This window comes from Taudactylus pleione, unplaced genomic scaffold (assembly GCF_031769625.1).
Source record: "Taudactylus pleione unplaced genomic scaffold, aTauple2 ptg000179l, whole genome shotgun sequence".
NCBI lineage: Eukaryota > Metazoa > Chordata > Amphibia > Anura > Myobatrachidae > Taudactylus > Taudactylus pleione.
The window spans coordinates 16,994,479-17,014,735 of record NW_028284581.1 but is presented as its reverse complement, the minus strand read 5'-3'; the positions used below and the strand labels follow the sequence as shown (position 1 = coordinate 17,014,735).

The following is a 20,257-nucleotide window of genomic DNA, read 5'->3' as shown; positions in this document are numbered from 1 at the left end:
TTAAAACAAAATTGAAACCAGTTTGCTATAAAAGATCTGCAGAATGCTTCAAAACGTAGTATAATAAGTAATAAACATGCTGTACAATTATCTGCAGTTTGATTCTAGGGCTGTTTTCCTATCCACCCATACACATACATTATACAGACACATATATCCTTTTAGGGAATCTGACGTTGCTTTTTTTTTCTAGGTAAAGTGCAAGTAAAAAGTTCAGATATTCAAGTTGGAGACCTAATCATAGTGGAAAAGGTAATCAATATTTATTTATTGAAATAAACAGTTGCTAATTATGTTTTTTTTTTATAATGTGACCTTTCCATCAATATATTAGGGCAGCTTGGAAAACTCATACACGGAGTGCTGCAATTTGTTTTCTTAGAATTACTTCCCAAATAACAGCCTTTTTAATAGGAAGGGAAAACCGTACATTATTTATTCATTTTCTTTATGAGCAGGAAAGTACCATTCACTATTAGTACAATCCTTGTTTTCAATCAAATTATTTCCATCTTACAATGTCAGTTTTTTTAAGATTATTCCACGCATACAATGATTCCGTACAGACCTACTGATTGTACTGAATAAGCTTATAAAAGCGGCTGCTTACGGTACATGCTTAACTATGCTCTCTCTGAACTTCCATATATATTTATATTTGTATTGGGTTGTGTGATTCCTGCACATAAGAAGTTCTGTGAAATTAGAGTAAAATGCATTGTGAAGTTTAATTGTAATGTGTATGGTGAACAATAGTGAGAGATCAATTTGGTAGTGTCACCTGAGCAAATTCTCAGATGTCAATATAAAATTGATAATGTATGCCACATACATGATCTTTTACTAGTTTGTTTCTCAAAGTAATAAATAAAAACTTCCTTCTTCTAATTTGTTGCAACATTTAAATTTCAGAAGTAGAACCTTATAAACAGAAGTTAAAATGTAAAAACATGTATGTCTATATATGCACTGTGTGTAGATACTTAAATGACTTAATAAACTGGTTTTTTTTTTAATTGTGTGCTTGATTTGTAACTTATTTACACTTACCTTTTGCTCTGCAACTGCTTTGTATGTGTACATATGTCTGTCTGTCTATTGTGTTAATTGGGGTATCTTGCTCAGTTGAGAGGTCAGTGGTGCAGTGCCTAGGTGTTTAATAAGGGTCCACACGCAGCTTTTCAGGTTTAAATGAAAATAAATGGCGCTTCACTTTCAGCATTCAGGAACAAAATATAACAAATACCTATTCAGTGCCCATTCAGGGCACTAACTCTCTTGTGGAACCCTGACTATTATGGGCAGCTAGTCTGCAAACATAACACAGTCTCAAAAGTCTCAATCCTTTCTCTCACAGGTATAGACACGTCTCCTGGCTTTCACACAAGGTCTCTATTGTGGTCCTTCCTGCCTCACACAAGTATGGACCTGGCCTGCAGCTTGGCTGCTACAGCTTCTTAGAAATTTCTGGTCCTCCCTGCCTGACTTGCAGGTCTGAACACTGACCTCCAGGTACACTGGACTCTATAGCTGTCACAGTTCCACTTGGACTCTCTTCTGGGAGCCTGACTTGTCTGCCTCATTAGCCTCACCTGAGCTCTGTACACAAGGCAGCCTGTAGGTGTGGTTACATTTCCTATTTCTATACTGTGTGGGCGGATCCCTCCGTCCCCACACAGAATACATAGCTCACTATCGCCACCTAGCATGGTATTGTCATATTATCTACCATTTTCCCCACTTTGATTTTCTCAAAGATGTTTTTGTGCCTGAAATTGCCCTGCCGCCCGAGACTGTGACGCTGCTGAAAGACTTGCTCCTCTGAAGATTAATATAGAAACGTCAGCAAGAACTACTTATTTGCTGCATCATTGGCCATGTCAAACTGGCGGACAGAGCAGATAACTCTCTCCCAGTATAAAAGGAAGGGCGAGGTTGCCGTCGGGAACTGGCGCTGGTGTACAGTATTGAGAGTGGACTGCCTGCGTCCACTATCTGCATTTCAGCGGCTGCATGTTTGTTACTGGTCATTCTGTGTAGCCAGCAAAAAGCAGTATCTGGGCAGCAATGGCTATTTGTGTCCATCCAGCAAATGGGACAGTATCTGGGCAGCAATGGCCATTTGTGTCCATCCAGCAAATGGGACAGTACCTGGTCTGGTTGTGACCAGCCAGTATGTGGGACAGTATCTGGGGTGGCTGTCTGTATCCAGCTAGCCAGCGGGGCATCTTCTTGGCTGGCTATCTGGCTTTACAATTATATTTGTGTCCATCCAGCAAGTTGGCATCATCCGGACCGTGCATAAAAACATTTTGTTTGTGTAAAACAAATACATATTTGTTTCCAAACAGCAAGCGTGCAATATTGGTGCTGCCATTAAAAAAAATAATTTGTGTCCAAGCAGCAAGTGTGCAGTTTTTGCGTCGCTTTTAAAAATATATATTTATGTCCAACCAGCAAGTCTACAGTATCTGGGCACCTCTTAAAAATGTTTGTGTCCAACCAGAAAGTGGGCAGTATCTAGTCTATTTAAAATAATCTCTGTCCATTCAGCAAGTGGACATTATCTGGGCCAATCTTTAAAAAGTAATTTATCATCTTCTTCTCCTCTTTAAAATTCTATTTGTGTCCATCCAGCCAGTAGGCGGCACCTGGGTATCATTTGTCCAAATATTGCGTGGGCAGTATCTGAGACGCTCTTAAAATGTATATCTGTGTTCAGCCAGCTTTTACCCATAAAGAGTAACAATTTAAATTAGAAAACAACAATCTTAAGCTTCTTTAAGAAAAATCAAAGTATGTATACAACAACAGAGCCAGAGAAGTCTAACAAGGGTATGGCAGATGAGGCTGGTCTATCTTCTGAATCACAGTCTGTTTTGTATGAAAAATGTTTCTCTAAACATTGCGGGCCAAATGTAATAGGGTGAGAGTTTAGAAAATGTGAGAGTTTTCTCACATGTTTTTCAGACAAAAAACTTTCACAATTTAAACTCTCATCCAGATGTTTTCCCATTTTGAAGATACAACTCGACCAATGTAATAATGTGAGAGTTTGCTGCTTAACGCTCACATTTTCTAAACTCTCACCCTATTACATGTGGCCCTGCATATCAGGAGTAAACAGTGACTAGTTTAAAACATTTTAGCAGTTGTTGGTAAAACATAATGGAATGATGTGTCCACATGTATAAAATATGGAAAGAAACTCACCTCAAACAAGGAAGTGACTTGGGTGACTATTCCGTGTAATGAAAGTTTACTTGACCATTAGCAAAGTAAGTTACAAACTTATTTGTGTTCAAATATACTTCTTGAACCTGGGTTAGAAGACATTGAACGATCAATTTTATTTCTGATTAACTTTCAGAGAGATGATTTTGTGGGAGCTTTAAGAAATATGTTTTGGTTGGCAAAAAACGAACTACATACGAAAAATTGCACTTCAAAGAAGGCAAATTACACGTAGGAAAAAATAATTCAAGACTTGCTTATCATTGTAGCTTCACAAACAAGATGTAAAATACTTTTGCATTTGATAGACTATTTCAGTGTTATGTGTGATGAAACAACAGATCTCTCAGATTTGAAGCAGCTTATTATAAGCATTAAACATTATTAAAAACATTAAATATGTTTGTCAACTTGAAAAAAAAAATACTGTTAGTTTTATATGAACATGTGCTATCATTGATGGCAAAGCTGAAACTATAACAAATAATTGACAGAATAGCCAATATAAGGTAGAAAATAAATCTACAATGGTGGGCCTAGGCTCTGATAAAGCAGCTGTCATGTTTGGGATGCACAAACTATTAAAAGATGAAACAGATAGAGTCCTGGTCAGCTGCCATTGTATAAACCACCACCTAACTCTTGTTAGTGCCCAAGCAGCTGTTGATGGGGCTTATTCAGTAAAATTTAACAATATCTTAAGACAACTGTTCTTTTTTTCAGAAGTCCCTAGTTAGAATGGCTGGTTTAACTAAAATCCAAAATAAACTAAACAGTCTCAGATTAAACTTAAAATGACTAGTGACACTAGGTGCCTGTTGACTTTGCAATGGGTGAAGGGCCTACAATGGGCATGTGAGCATCAGAACTGGACAGGCACCTGGCCGTCCACATAAGTAACGTGAATTATCATACCAGGCCACCTTCTTACATTGCTCCAAGGTCCAGTTCTGATGCTCACTTGCCCATTATAGGTTTCTTTGGCGATAGACAGGGGTCAGCATGGGCACTCTGACAGGTCTGCGGCTAGGCAGCCCCATACGCAATGAGTTGCAATGCACTGTGTGATCTGATACCTATATAACAGAGCCAGCATTAACTTTTTCAGCAATTTATGCATATCAGTAGCTTTTTTTGTCGGACCAGACGGGCTAGCTTTCACTCCCCATGCACATTAATGAGCCTTGGGCGCTCATGATCCAGTCGCTGGTTTACCGGTTGTCCTTCCTTGTACTACTGTGGTAGATACCACTGCATACTGGGAACCCACCACAAGACCTGTCATTTTGGAGATGCTCTGACCCAGTTGTCTAGCCATCACAATATAGCTCTTATCAAAGTAGCACAGATCCTTATTCTTGCCCTTTGTTCCTACTTCCAACACATCAATTTCAAGAACTGAGCGTTCACTTGCTGCCTAATATATTTCACCCATTGACAAGTGCCATTTTATAATCAGTGTTATCCACTCCACCTTTAAGTCATTTTAATATTAACGTTATGGCTGATCGTTGAGTGTGTGCGTACATATATCTATATACAGTGTGTATGTGTGTGTGTGTATGTGTATATATATATATATATATATATATACAAATATGTACAAAAGGTGGCACTCCAAGAATGCTGTCAGTGGTAAAACATGACTGGTGCTTTAATATTTCGGAGTCCAGCACCACGTCATCAGAACACACATGTAAATGAATATCATACACACTTAAATAAAAATACAACAGCACTCACCAGCCCCTTCTCCTGCTGGTACCCAGAGTCCAGGGCCGCACTTCTGGACCTGGGACTTACGTCACCCTGGTCTGGCCGTCGGGAGGAGGGTTCGGGCTGACATATAAACCAGTGAGAAGTGTTTACCTCTCCATGGCAACAGCTCCCCCCACTGCCACAGAACATGAATAAAAAACAATCAACCCACCAATATATTGCACTTACAAAATATATACACAGTGCACAATAAAATAAGGCTGGAGTGTAACTCATCTTTATTATAAATACTGATGATAAAACCTAATGGTAACTAAAAAACTAGTGAATAAAAATGATAATAAATGTAAGCAATATAACACTGCATATACATGAGGATAAACCCTGCTACCAAATAAACTGGCCTAATATATCGGAATCGTTATGATATCCCGGCTGCCGCGTGGACGGGAGTTCGAATCCCGGAAGCGCCTGGCCGACAAAACAGCAGAGCCTGGCAGCGGAAGCCGTACAGCGCTGGAAATCCCGATCGTGGTAAGGTAAGTATCAACTAATCTAACCTAATGTCGAAGAAAAATTAGCGTGCGCGACGCCATCTTGCGAATGGCAGCTAGACTCCATCTTAAAAATAAGAATCTGCAAGACGCCATTTTGCGACCAGCGCCATTTTAAGTTACAACTAACGAGCTAAGTACAGATGGCAATGTTTTTGATAATCTTTTTAGAAGCCATGACAGGCCCATTCTGGGGACAACCTTGCATAGAGAAATACCAAAACAACTAGAAAAACAGCCTCCTGAGAAAAGTAAATAGAATAGACAATACACCAGAACACTGTGAGTGTTTTACATACAAATTGGAAATCCCTGTATATAGACAAGTATAGTTGTGGCAATTGTAATATAACCCAGACATTGATCTACACAATTGAATTTGTCTGAATCCTAAACAGATTTTAGTCTCACTCCCAGACAGACTGGCCACAGCTTCACAGCTGGGGGTCTCCACCTTGTTTGAGAAGTGAAACTCACTGCCAATAACACATTTGCATTGCAGTTTGAAACTGTTAGTAAGGAATGAGATATGTGTGTGTATGTGTGTGTGTATATGTATATATATATATATATATATATGTTAAATCCATCATAAATAGAATCTCATGCATAAACACCGCACATTACGCACAGTAGCGAACGCTGTTTATTAGCTGCATGCGTGCACATCTGCCCCAAATCAGATAAATCTAGCGTCTTTTCCCATATCCCTAATACTTACATAATGCACACTTACACAAAAGGTTCCATAGCTATAAAGTAAAAGATCCAAGTTTTATTCATTTATTACAAATGCTGTGAAATAAAGACTATTTTGGTATCTAAGGTTTAATACGTGATAAGTAAGCCGTGTTTGATATATTACTGATCTGCACTTTATCCACAGCTTTCCGGTATCATCGGTGTGAAGATCGGAACATGCGTTCGCAACGTATGGACCGTAAAAATATAAAGAACCAAAATGTACTTTGTAAAACCAACAGTCTAGATTTGCATGAGGTGGGAAAACGAAGGCAACCAGCTGTTGGAGGCTGGACTATGGCCATTTGAATCAACCTGTTAAATGCCCTGTAACAAATGCACCCGCTCTGGGAACCAATGGGATCAGCAACAAACTCCTCTATTGTGTTGTCTATTTCTGGGGGGTATAAATATGTGTGCTCTGACCCTGGGTTTCTAGTCTTCTTGCTGATTGCTGATTCACGGAGGTTTCTTGCGGATGCCGGTATCTGGTCCAGAGCGTGTGCGTATGTATGACTGTACCTTGGGTCTGTATAATTCTTTGCGCTAAATTGTACTTAGACCACAGCGTGTAACTGACTGTACTTTACTTGAATAATACTTTGTGCTTTGGAACACATGTTCAAGGTCAAAAGTCTTTATTTTACTGTATGACTGCGTACGCAAATAATGTAAATTTTAGAGGCTTATAGGCAGGGTTTAGAAGGTATAGGTAGGTGCGTATAGAGGTTGAAATCCAGTATCCTTACTAACACCCGTAATCCTAACCTCGCCCCCAAGTATCTAACCTTAATCCCCCCTCTAAGTGCTTAACCCTAACCCCCCCACTTCCCCGCTGCCTAAACCTAAGTCCCCCGGGGGGTGCCTAACCCTGTCCCCCCCTGGGGGTGCCTAACCCTAACCCTTCCTCCCCCTAGCCTAACCCTAACCCTCCCAGGGGGGTGCCTAACCCTAATTCCCCCCGGGTGCCCTAAACCTAACCCTCCCCCCCTGCGGCTGTCCACTTGTGGCGCCTGGCATCCGCTCGATAAGGATGCCGGGCGCCGGTCTCCCAGCGTCGGGGAAATGAGTGGCGTCTAGATATAGACGTCAGTCATTTATCCCACGGCGGGATAAAGCAGTCGGTATACCCATGTAACATTCTAATAAATACTTCTATATAGTCTACACTAAAACTCCTGTGATCATATTGCAAAAAACATCCATGACTCTACTCCATACCAAGCGCTATATATAATAATACAACGCTACTACTATGAGACAGCACCTATTAGCCTGCTAACCTTCTGACCCCTCAAGTACAGGGTCAACTCCCTCAGGACAGATATGTTTACTGGCTACCCCAACAGGCCTACTTCCCTCTGTCATCCTGATGTCTACAAAAAGCAGCTGAGACTAAGAGCTTCATTTAAGACCTTTGGGCTCACCATGTCTAGCCAGAAGATCCACCTACATTCTAACTGTAAAAGTTTCCGTGATCTGTCCCCTCCACGTAAAGTGGGAGGCACATGATTGATAATCCGATATTTTAACATGGCCATATTATGTCTGGCCTCCACAAAATGTCTGGCCACCGCCTGTTCACTTGTGCCAGATAAAAGCGCTGCATGTATGGCCGCTCTGTGTTGGGCCATCCTCTCCTTAAATTGTTTATCTATCTTGCCCATGTAGTGTAACCCACATGGGCAAGTCAGTAGATACACCTCTTATCTGGCTGTACAAGTGAGAGGGTACTTGATAGAAAACAATTTACCTGAGTAAGGATGTGCGAATTTGTCAACAGCTATTAAATAATTACGGATAGCACACCCAATACATTTGAAGCACCCTCCTTTTATTTTTTTTTAGCATGCCCTGATTGCCACTCTAATCAGTAATGTCAGTTTTGACCACCAAGTCCTTGCTATTGGGACCCCTGGTGAAGCTTGGCATTATTTTAGTTTGCTTCAAACTACGTAACTCTGGGTCTTAGGTGATCATAGGCCACAAGCTTTTGGATTTTTTACTGGTATGATGACTCCTATTGTTTAACATGTTTACCCAGGGTAACACATTTTCCTTCTGTTTCTGTTTATACGTACTCTCTTGGAGAAGTCCAGCACGGTCTTTCCACAGGGCCTTGTTTTTAGCCCTGTTCAGTAAGTTTGAAGGGTAGCCTCTTTCTCTAAATTTTCTACCATTAGATTTAATTGGTTATTTCTTTCTTGGAGGTCACTTCTGATTCTACACACCCTAATGAACTGAGAATAGGGTAGACTGTCAATCGTAGATCTAGGGTGGAAACTATCAAACTTAAGTACAATGTTACGGTCTGTCGGTTTTGAGAATACTCTGGTCTGTAATACTCCTGACTCAACTGAAATATGCACATCCAGAAAATTGATACTATGATGGCTCACCATCTTTGATAACACTGCACAACAATGAAAATGTTTCCGATGTGAAAATAGTTACTTCTAATTGATTTCAGCATGCAAAGAATGAATATGACATTTAAAACTCTCAGTTAGCTCCGAGTTCCGAGATATAGCCCATTTATGACTATGTTGGGGTATTCCTAGTGAAGTGGGCAGAATGGAGAGAATATCACCAGCAATCTATGTTCCGCGCAGAGGGGTGGGGCCTAATGACCCAATTAAATGAATCTGTTATTTGTCCCCTCCCCTATTCAAATATATGCGATTCACGGGATTACCCACACAAGATAACTGTGGTGCACTGAGTGACAAGCATAGTGAGCGATTCCACCAAGACATTTCAGCAATGGAACAAAGATATCAGGGTATGTGAATCACTACTGTTGGACAGTGACAACAAGAGATGCCCCAGAAGAGGAGTACAAGCGACAAGCAAAGAGAAACAACTCCCATGAATAGGCCACTATATACTGTAGATAGTACTTTCATATGCAGTATGTTTGTTTCGTTTTGTGTTCTTATTTGTGATTGTTTGAATTAAAACAACTGTTATTTATTTTCTGTCAAGAAAATATCAGATTATTTAAAAATAGCTTTGCACTATGACTATATTACTAATGTACATACAGTATAGTGCAAGTAGTGTAGCTCAAAAAATAAAGCTAGTAAAAACATTCTGAAATCATTTTAGTTTTTCTTGACCTCAAATTAGTAATGTATGACTATTTTTATAAAGGAAACAAATGAAAAGTATTAATTTGTTGTACAGTGTAATTTAGCTGGGCAATCAGACAGGTTGTGGGCCGCAATCAATTCTATTAATTCTTGTTCAGGCCCCTGCCACAACACCAAAATATTATCTATGTACCGGAAATATTTATAGACATTCCTGCTCACTTGTATCTCTGTACAAAACAAATCTAGTTCCACTCCATACATGAACGCATTAGCGTAAGATGGGGCTACTCACGAGCACATAGCGCAGCCTGCTATCTGGATAAAGAACCTCCCATCATAAATGAATTACTTGTGGGTCAGCGTGAACTATTAATATGTCCATTAAAAAATCCAGATCTGTGCCTGTGTACCTAGAATTGCCCATTATGAGCCTTTTGCCCGCCACCAGCTCTCTATCATGGGGGATACCTGTCTAAAGATTGGTGACATCAATACTGGCCAGAAGCACATCCTCAGGGACAACCCCCTAAGATCCACATGCCTGAATTAGCGCAGAGATATGTTTTAAATGGGTAAAAGTCCCTTGTACACAGAATTGCAAAAAAGCGTTGATACACAGCTATAGGTTCACACAGAGACCCCTGGCCAAAATAATAGGCCTGCCTGGGGGCCTCTGTGTGTCCTTATGTATCTTGGGAGTGGTATAATATATGGGGACAATAGGATGCTTCTTAAACAAAACTCCTTTAATCTCATTGTCAATAATACCATCCACCATGCTTTGCTAAGGATACTCTCGAACTCTCTTTGAAACATGTTGCTAGGATCTGACTTTAACAGAGAATATGTACCAACATCAGACAACAATCTATCGCATTCTGTCTTGTACATCTCTAAATCCATAACCACTATCGAACCCCCCTTGTCAGCCCCCCTAATAATATCTCTATGGGAGCTCACATTTTTGAGTGCTGTACGCTCCTTCCGTTTGGTATACTCTTTACCAGCTTGTTCCAGAATTCTGGAGAATGTCCTAATGGAGGGATAGTGGACTGAGGGTCAAATGAGGAAGAAGGTCCCAATCTTTTGTCCTTTTGTGGTAAAGTTTTATCTACCAACATCCCTCTGGTGGCTTTGGTCTTATCAAAATGTTCTTAGCCGTAACTTACGTTGTAACTTGTAATTGTCAAGTTTCCAATGAAAATCATCGTGAAAATTTGTCGGCACTAAACTCAACCCTTTATTCTGCACCTGTTCTTCACTTGGTGTATGGGGAGTTTTGGATAAATTGAAAATCAATTTTTGAGGCCCCTGGGAGGTTTGTTGTTTTTTCTTCCTCTGCGTCTGTCCCCCCGTCTCGTGGGTCTGGTCTTGCTGAAGCCTGGTTACATTATACACCTAAACCTCCTCAGGAGTTCCAAAGCCGCAAATGGAGAAATAGGAGACCAGCCAATTTCCCATCCAGTCTCATCCGCTATTTCCTCACAGTGTGTGTCCCTTCAGGCATGGACACCAGAGCCTGTACACCCGGTGCTGGAGTAATCTTGTTGCACCTTTTGCATTTTCTCTTCTTTGTATTGAATAAATTCCTTCCTGTAGGTGTCAATTTGGCCTTTCCATTTCTCCATCCATTTGTTGGACTGGTCTGTAGTGACATTGGCCAGATGTTTGTTTTGATTTTTCAGCCTAATGATGGCTTGCTTCACTGATAGTGACAGCTCTTTGGATCTCATATTGAGAGTCAACAGCAACTGATTCCAAATGCAAATGTCACACCTAGAATCAACTCCAGACCTTTTACCTGCTTAATTGATAATGAAATAACGAGGGATAGCCCACACCTGTCCATGAAATAGCTTTTGAGTTGATAGTCCCATTACTTTTGGCCCCTTAAAAAGTGGGAGGCACATATAGAAACCGTTGTAATTCCCACACCGTTCACCTGATTTGGATGTAATTACCCTCAAATTAAATCTGAAAGTCTGTAGTTAAAGTACATCTTGTTTGTTTCATTTCAAAGCCATTGTGGTGGTGAATAGAGGCCAAAATATGAAAATTCTGTCAATGTCCCAATATTTATGCACCTGACTGTATCCGGGGTAAGTTGGCTCTCTATAATGGGCAGCCATAGGGCAAAATTGTGAGAATTCTGGTTCGGAGCGGGCCACGAGGGGCGCGGGATGCTGTGCCGTTGCCGGCTACTCGCACCCTTTGCAGCTTATTATATTGGGCCCATAGTCTTTAGTCCTGTCTCTTATAGGTATAGGCAGGGACACTCTTGGCTTGGTGGCAACAAAGTCTTGATTGTGGTCCTCCATGTGATGCATGCAAGTATGGACACTGGCCTCCTGGCCTGTAGCTTGGCTGCTACAACTTCACATACACAGTCAGTTTTGTAGTTCTTCCTGCCTGACTGCAGGTCTGGACACAGCCTTCTGGCCTCCCACTGGACAAGCCTGGCACACTGGGTTCTATAGCTGCCACAGTCCCAATTGGACTCTCCAGGGGCTGTCTGACTGGCATCCACAACCCCATCTGGGCTGCATACACACTTGTCTGCCTCAGTTCTACCTTGGACTGAATTCTCTGGCAGTCATTAGTCCCTCCTTATTTCCTTATGTGTTTTTTCCTCACCCTTTGCCCTGTATATTATAATTTTGTTTTTGGCTTGTTCTTGTATTAATATATTGTATATTTCTATTTCGAGCTGTTATTGTTGAATTGGATTTATAAATGTTATTTAGAATTGAGTCTTGACCTGAAATGCTATTCAATTTTAGAATGTGTTTTTTTTTTTCTTGTATTGTCAACTCATAACACGCTACTTGAGCATGAGTTGTTCTCCATTGCTCCGGGTCTCGCACCAAAGGGGGCGTTCTGTCGATGTTGATTGACAGCACGCCCTCTTTGGTGGGCTTGCCGGGGGTGTGCCTGCCAGACGGAGGCATTCCCATGGGAACGCCTACCGTCTGAAGCCGGCCCCACTGACATCACTAGTGATGTCAGTGGGAGTGATTTTGACTCTGATAGAGCCAAAATCACTCCAGGGCTTGCGGCAGCGAGACCCTACCGCATGGTCTCCGTCACAAGCCCGATGGTCAAGACCATCGCGACCATCATCATGGACGCTTGCATATGCAAGGAGGAGGAGGGCACTGATTCAGAGTGAGCGCTCTGGTCAGAGCGTTCGGCTCTGAATCAGGCCCTCAGTCTTGTAATTTGATGTCACAATTCACTGTATATTTGTTATTTGAAAAAAAATCAATAAAGATTTTGAAAAAAATAAATAATTAAAATTAAACAGCCTATTCCGAACAATTTTTTATCTCCTATTCTGTATCTGTTTCACCCTACATCATTCTCCATGTTGAACTATTTTGTTACAACAGGGGCCATTTTATAAGATTGATATATACCACTCTTGGGTGTGCGGTCGCACTGAGATATACACACGCTTTGGGTGGTTGAATGTACACCAAGGCACGTACATATCAGAGCACAGCCGCACACCCAAGTGTGGTATATCTATTACATGCACACACAGTGTGTGTGTATAATGTTGTCGACAGTTGTGATGTCTGCATTGTCCAAATGTCGACACCTGCAGAATGTCAGTATGTGTTACTGGCGCCAAGTTCCCTGTGACATCTAGTAGTAGATCCAGATGTGCAGCCAGAAACAATAGGAGCTTTTCAGCAATGCTCCTCAAAAGAAGTATTTGGAAATGGAAGGTAGTTCCGATGTTTTCTTTGATATGTTTTAAATTACAGAGCCTCTTGATAGTGTTCTCGTTTTTAATTGGAGATATATGAAAAAAGATAGAAAAACAACAATATTGTGTGATAACAAATATGAGTGGTGTTCTCATAGGATACAAGTGTGCACTCACCCTTTTACGGTGATAAGTAGACATTGGACTCAAATTACACCGTGGTCCTACGGTAATTGCAGAATGCAACATGGAACCCGTCAATGTTGTTTCTGAATCGCTCTGGATTGAAGTATATTATTGGGGAAACACATACTGTATATCATGCTTCCATAGTGCAAATCAGTATACCGAATACAAGGTTCTACAAAGCTATGTAGTATACTCCCCTTGAATGGGAAGTAAAATGAGACTTGGACATTTATTTTTCATAACCTGATATCCGTCGGTATTAAATTATTGTACAATGAGTTCTTGAAACTTAATAGTATTCCTTGGATTTAAAAAATATATAAAGATACTTTTGCAAAATCCAGTTACCAAAAAATCTTATTTTATTATGGTGTGGTATAAAATAGCACCAATTAAAAATCACAAAGGTAAAAGGGTATATGCATAAAATTGCAATAAAATACAAAAGATTATTAAAAATTAAAATAGACAAAATAATAAAATCAAATATTAACAATAAATGAGTTGAGCGTACCTAAAGAATGGTTTCCTAGCAACGCGTTTCACAGAACCAACGTCTGCTTCCTCAGGCTGATGACTAAGGAATGAGGGAACTGTGGATGTGATAATGATGATTGATAGAATACTTAATTGTCAGTGTGAAAACTGAAAAGTACTAAAAGAAACTAAATAATATGCATAAAATAGCTGCTGGCTGTTGCTAAGGTTATAAAAATGGATAAACTGTTCAGGGACATGAAAACTGAATAAGTGCCCCAGGAGTATATACATAAATGGGAGGGGTTAGGAACAGGGGGGCGGTAATTAGATCGGTATGTGGAGATCGTGTTGGCAGAAAGCTGTGAAATAGCTCCCTTCCGAAAGCAAACAGAAGTTTGGACCACCTGCAGCATTCAGCAGTTGAAATCTGCAAGTCGATCTGTGCTTCTGCTGTGTGGTCGTACCCATGGTGACTAACAACAAGTGATGCTAGGCTGATGTCGCCTTTAAACAAGTGGCCAAAATTGTGCCGTTACTGTGTAAGCATGAACAGAGGTGTAATTACCTGGGAATCTAGTACTGTCATGCACTAGTCGCGTGATATGTTCAGTATAACAACAAGTAAATAAGGTGACATAATGTGAGAGATAATCTATATGTTTTGTTAGGAATGGAATTAACGTGTGAGTGTTATGGTGCCATATGATGCGATATTAGTATAATATTAGTGTGGATGTGTATAATGTGCTATCAGTGTAACTGTAGATGTGATTATAAATGATCTAATGGGAGTATTATGTACTATCTGTGATGTAAATAATGTTTATTTGAATAGTTAATATGTTCATGTGATAGTACAGTGTAATGTAATGTGAAGTGAATGAATCGCTGTATGTTACTCTAAATGGATCATGAAAATAATGTCTGTGAGGTGATTACTTATTAAGTTAATGATATTGAGTGTTTTAAATACAAGTAATAGTAGATTTAAGTAGTTAAATTATGTGTAGTACTACCGTGTAGTCCTTTGTGATATATGTATGCAAACAGTGTATCAACCCTAATGGTTCCCGTGCATAAGAAAGAATCAAAGTACAATCCTAGCACTATTAAATAACAAGAGGTCAGAGATCAATAATACATAACTTGTATGTTAACCCGTATAATATGACATAGTATCAATATAATACAATTATTCAATAATGAATGTACACATAAACCAATTGATACTTATAATGCAAATAGAGGACCAAAAAATGCACATACGTATGCAAAAAGATTGTATGTCAACCATGATGGTTCCTTTTAAAGTATGGAAGAATCATAGTACAATCCTAGCGCTTTCAAACAAGAGGTCAGATACCAATAGGACATTACTCATATGCTGATCCCTACAATATGGGCTATATTATTAGTCCATAATGAATATACACAAAAACCATGCAATAATTGTATTATGCAAATAGAAGACCAATTCATACAAATGAACAATATATCAATTAGTGATGTATGTTATAGTAACTAAAAATAGGTAATATGTAATCTATAGATAAGTGGAAAGGTACATTGTAGGGAGAATGATGTTCACGTAGTTAATTACAGGAATGCTACCAAGTCAGTCTCAGTGTTCAATCCAAGGGGAGAGAGAGTTTTAATTTGGTAGATCCAGTAAGTTTCCTTCTGTCAGAGTCTTTTGGGTCTGTCCCCACCTCTCATTCTCAGATGTATCCTATCAATGCCAATTACTTTTAAACCTTCTGGATTACAGGAATGGACATCCTAAAAATGGTACAAACACTGTGGGGCTGATTCAGACCCGCTCGCGAGTGCAGGACGCTCGCATGCGGGTTGATGGTGCCGAATTGCGCATGCGCACGACGGAGGGAGCTCCATCGTGCGCATGCGCGAGACCCAAATAACGACGGCCAAGCCGTCGTTATGGGTCTCGCACCAAAGGGGGCGTGCTGTCGATGGTGACTGACAGCACGCCCCCTTTGGTGGGCGTGTCGGGGGTGTGGTTGCCAGACGGAGGTGTTCCCATGGGAACGCCTGCCGTCTGAGTCCGGCCCCACTGACATCACTAGTGATGTCAGTGGGAGTGATTTTGGCTCTGATAGAGCCAAAATCTCTCCAGGACTTGCGGTCACCGAGACCCTACCGCAGGGTCTCATCGCAAGCCCAATGGTCCATGAGGCCGCTCCAAGTTGAGAGAGGAGGGCCCTGATTCAGAGCGAGCGCTCTGGTCAGAGCGTCCGGCTCTGAATCAGGCCCAGTGTGTGGTGAGGCCTTTCAGATCATTAGTATTCATATAAATAAAAAATTATGTTAAATACTCCTCATCGCCTTTCCATATAAAAATAATATTGTCAGTATGTTTTCGCCATAGGACCGGGTTTGCACCAAAGGGTTGTTGTTCCATATTTTGGTATGTTACCAATGGCCCATAGTTAGATTTGTGTAGCTGGGTGCAAACCTGGTCCCATGGCGGTACCTTGAATTTGAAGATAAAGTTGTTTTAAAAGTTTAAAATAATTATGACTTAAAATGAATAAAATGCTTTCCAAGATAAAAGATATCTGATCCTCATGTCATTTGCGGTTTTCTTCTAGAAAAAAATCTTATGGAGGAAATACCGTATTGATATCTGATGCAAGTATATAGTGAAGAGAAATCTGCTGTAGATAAAATGAAATCATTCTCCCTAGTAATGTTTCTTAAAATATTGATAATCTCTGTGGAATCTTTTAGGTATGAGGGAAGGGTACGCGCCAAAGGCTGCAAAAAATATCCACATATTTAGATAGTCCAGAGATTAGGGAATCAATCCCAGATACTATCAGTCTACCAGGTGGGTGAACCTAGTCTCTATGTATCTTGGGCAAATTATAAAAATAAGCAATATGTGGATAAGTGGCATAAATATATTCAAACTCTGATTTTTGTAGTATTTCTTGATCTAATGCCTTCTTTAGGATGGTGTAATGTTCACATTTAGATGTGATGATTGGATCTTGGTCCAAGCTTTTTTAGGTAGTCGTGTCCTTTACGAGGTGATCTGTTTCTTTATAATAGTCTGTAGTATTCATAATTACTGTACCCCCTCCCCCATTTGTTAGCAGGTTTTTTTATTTTCTCTTTATCTGTTAGTTATTTCAGTGTTTCTCATTTCCTTAGAATGGACCTTGTTTTCCATTATTTCTAGGGCTTTCAAGTGAACTTGTGAAATGTCGACTTTCTGCACAGACCGGCAGTGGAGGGTTATGTTTAGGCTGCAGAAGGGGATTGTCAGGGTTAGGTTCTTTGGGAAGGGTTAGGGTTACACTATGGGAGGAAAGGTTAGGCACTAGAGGGAGGTTTAAGTTAGGATAAGTGAAACTCACCACTGGAAATCACGCAGGATCTGCTGAAAGTCATCATCACCTTACCCGCCATACCAGGTAAGTCACCACTAGGCCACCTAGGATGCTTTGTCTCCATACTTATCAAGCCGACATTTCATCAGCATCCACGTGGTCGAATTCTGACATTATGGGGTAAATGTACTAAGAATCGAGTCTTGGAGAGTTTGGGCATTTTTTTCCACTCCCAAATTTACTAAATGTCAAACTCAGGAGAGAGCTCTCCTTTGCTACGGGAAAATACTGGAGAGTTAGAAAACTCTCTTCAATTCACCATCGGCAAAACTCGAGAACGTTTTCACTGGTGAAGATAGGAATTTACCAAGAGAATTTCTAAACTCTCATGAGATGGAAAAACTCTCCTGTAAAAAGTCATGAAATAAATACACCTACCTGTGATCTGCGAGTTTGGCAGAAACATACACAGATCACTGTGATCAATGTATGTTTTTGCCTGTAAATTGTGAAAAAAGGTTAAATGTTTAAAAAAAAAAATTACATAGGGCCCCCCCCTCCTATAGCTTAACCAGCCCCGGACTTGCCAGCCAGTCCTGGTTCTTAAAATTACGGGGAACAAAACTAGTAGGGTTCCACCGTAATTTAAGTACCAGCACCAGGCAGTAGGGCCAGACCTGGTTTTAAATATAGGGTTAAAAAAATTGACGTGAAGTACCCCCTATATTTAAAACCAGCTCTGGGCCCTTTCTAGCGGGGGACTGATGCCACAGCCAGGGGAGCCCTTTCACCGGGCCCCCCAGCCACAGCATCAATCCTGACCGCTAGTCAGCCCAGGACAGGGATCCCTGGGGAGTTGGGGACCCCCCCCAATAAAGGGGTCCCCCTCTCCAGGGCACCCCTGGCCTAGGCTGATCGCCCGGGGCTATCTCCGCCTCCCGTGGGTGGTGGGTTGATAGTGTAGGTGTAGTGTGTAAAAAATAGAATAATTCACATTGTCTTTACAGTGTAACTACAGGTCCCAGCAAGCCTCCCCCGCATGCTGGTACTTGGAGAACCACAAGTACCAGCATGCGGGGCATTAATGGCCCACTGGTACGTGTAATTCACCTGTAAAGAAATATGTAAAAAACACACTACTGCCAGATGTTCACGTACCTGGAAAAAAAAAACCAATACTTACCTTTTGTCCCACGATGTTCTCCGCAGTAATCCTAATAGGGCCCCAGACACTCTGTAACAACACGTTACAGCATGTTGTTACAGTAACACTAATGACAGCTCTGGTCTTGAGCGATCATTGGTGTCCAGGCCGCCAGTCAATCAGCGGCGGCTTCCATTAGCGGACGCTCATTGGCTGGGACCCACGTGGAGGAGCCGCTCATTGGCTAAGTCCACCTGGGTCCCAGCCAATGAGTGGCCGCTAATGGAAGCCACCGCTGATTGGCTGGCGGCCTGGCACTATGCTTTTGCATGTTGTAACACAGCTTCTGCGTACAAAGACAGAGCCGCTGCTACATTGTCCATCTCTGAATAAGATGTTACGTCATTTAGTTCATTTTGTTAAATTTTTTGGTTTTCTGGGACAGTAATTGGTATCACAAACATGTAGAACTTTGAGCTCAGGTGACTCTTGCTCTTCTGGAATGGTGAATTCTTTTCAATTAGATGGAGGAAAATGAATCAGGAGTTTAGGTGTATGTGGCACTGGTCTTATTCGGATACTAGATTGGGATATTCAATGTTCACTTAACTTTTCTTTGAAAATCCCTCAGTTTTTGTGAAATAACAATTTGCTAAGTGACTAGTTCTTGCTAGACCATTGTGATGGTAAAACCCATACTATTCTTGTACCCCATTATCAATTTCATTAGACATACTTAGCACGTTATACAGCACATACTGTATGTTGTGCCCAACCTTTTTTCTTGGTTACCCACATAGCAGCTGAAATAAACAGTAAGCTTGCAATAGCTTTTGCTTGATTCACCGAAGTTGTGACTTTACTGTTAATTGTCCATAAATCTAGCAAAAACTGTTTGGTGAATTTATACATACGCAACTTCATTGAAAAATATTTCACAAAACAAACAGCATAGTTAAAATAATTTATTTATTCATAAATAAATTGAATATGTAATAGGGACGTAGTTTAATTCCAGACATCATCGTTAATGCATTTTCATGAGTTTTCTGTTTAAGATGTTTTTGCTTATATCTTAAAAATGTGTCAGGAGAAAGTGTAGAGCTGCTGGGCTACACACTGCAGGGTGCAAGCCTGGAGCATCCTTTGAATGCTCTGAGCAGTACTGCCATGGTACTACTGGCCACGTAACCATGCTAGCCAGATGCAGAAGCATTAGGGCATTGTGTCAGGATTAGGGGTTCTGGACTTTCCGGGAGAGACCTATAGCTCGGGAGGTTTGGAGTAGGGAAGGGCATATGTAGCTGTTACTCATAGATGATGGATGTATATGATGTTATTTATTATTTATCAACAGTTTCTTATATAGCGAATCAAATTCTATCGCGCTTTACATACATACATACATACATAAAAGACATACATAAGGGTAAGAGGGCCCTGCTCGCAAGCTTACAATCTATGCGGCATAACAGTACTGGGAGAGAGGTGCACTGGAATTAGACACTGGGATTGGGACTGGAGCGTAGCACAGGCTGAGGCCGTATTGGGACCGGACTGTAGCATAAACTAGAGCTGGAATGGAACTGGACTGTAGCACAAACTGGAGCTGGATTGGGACCAAACAATAGCACAAACTGGAGCCGGATTGGGACCGGACAATAGCACAAAGTTGAGCCCGATAGGGACCGAACTATGGCGCACACTAGAGCCGGATTGGAACCACAGCAGGAATCGACAGGTGAATTGCAAACCGCTATCCAGGGAGCTGAAACCTTGGACGTCTAGTAGCGACGAAACTGAGGTACTGAATGGTGTCAGAGAAAGATATTTATGCCCTGGGTCACGCGGTGATTGGCTGCTGCGGTCAGATGGATATTAACCTGGCTGACATTTGGGAATAGTGGTCAGCTGACCGGGACCAACATGGTGTCACCCAGTGTCCGGAGCTGACGGGAACGCAGCTGGAGCTCTGGGCCCCTGAGACCACTATGCTAGGAGCCCGTTAACTGCGTATTTTCCTGAGTCCCCCCAGG

General features: G+C 41.1%; 1 protein-coding gene across 4 annotated transcripts in view; it reads left to right on the top strand.

Moving 5' to 3' along the window:
- ATP9B (ATPase phospholipid transporting 9B) overlaps positions 1-20,257 on the top strand; it is a 434,681-nt gene that overhangs the window by 106,424 nt on the left and 308,000 nt on the right. For all 4 annotated transcript variants that reach the window (XM_088475905.1, XM_088475902.1, XM_088475901.1 and 1 more), the window contains exon 6: positions 194-252. In XM_088475905.1, the coding sequence (XP_088332031.1) occupies positions 194-252 (59 nt within the window). The remainder of the gene's footprint in view (positions 1-193; positions 253-20,257) is intronic.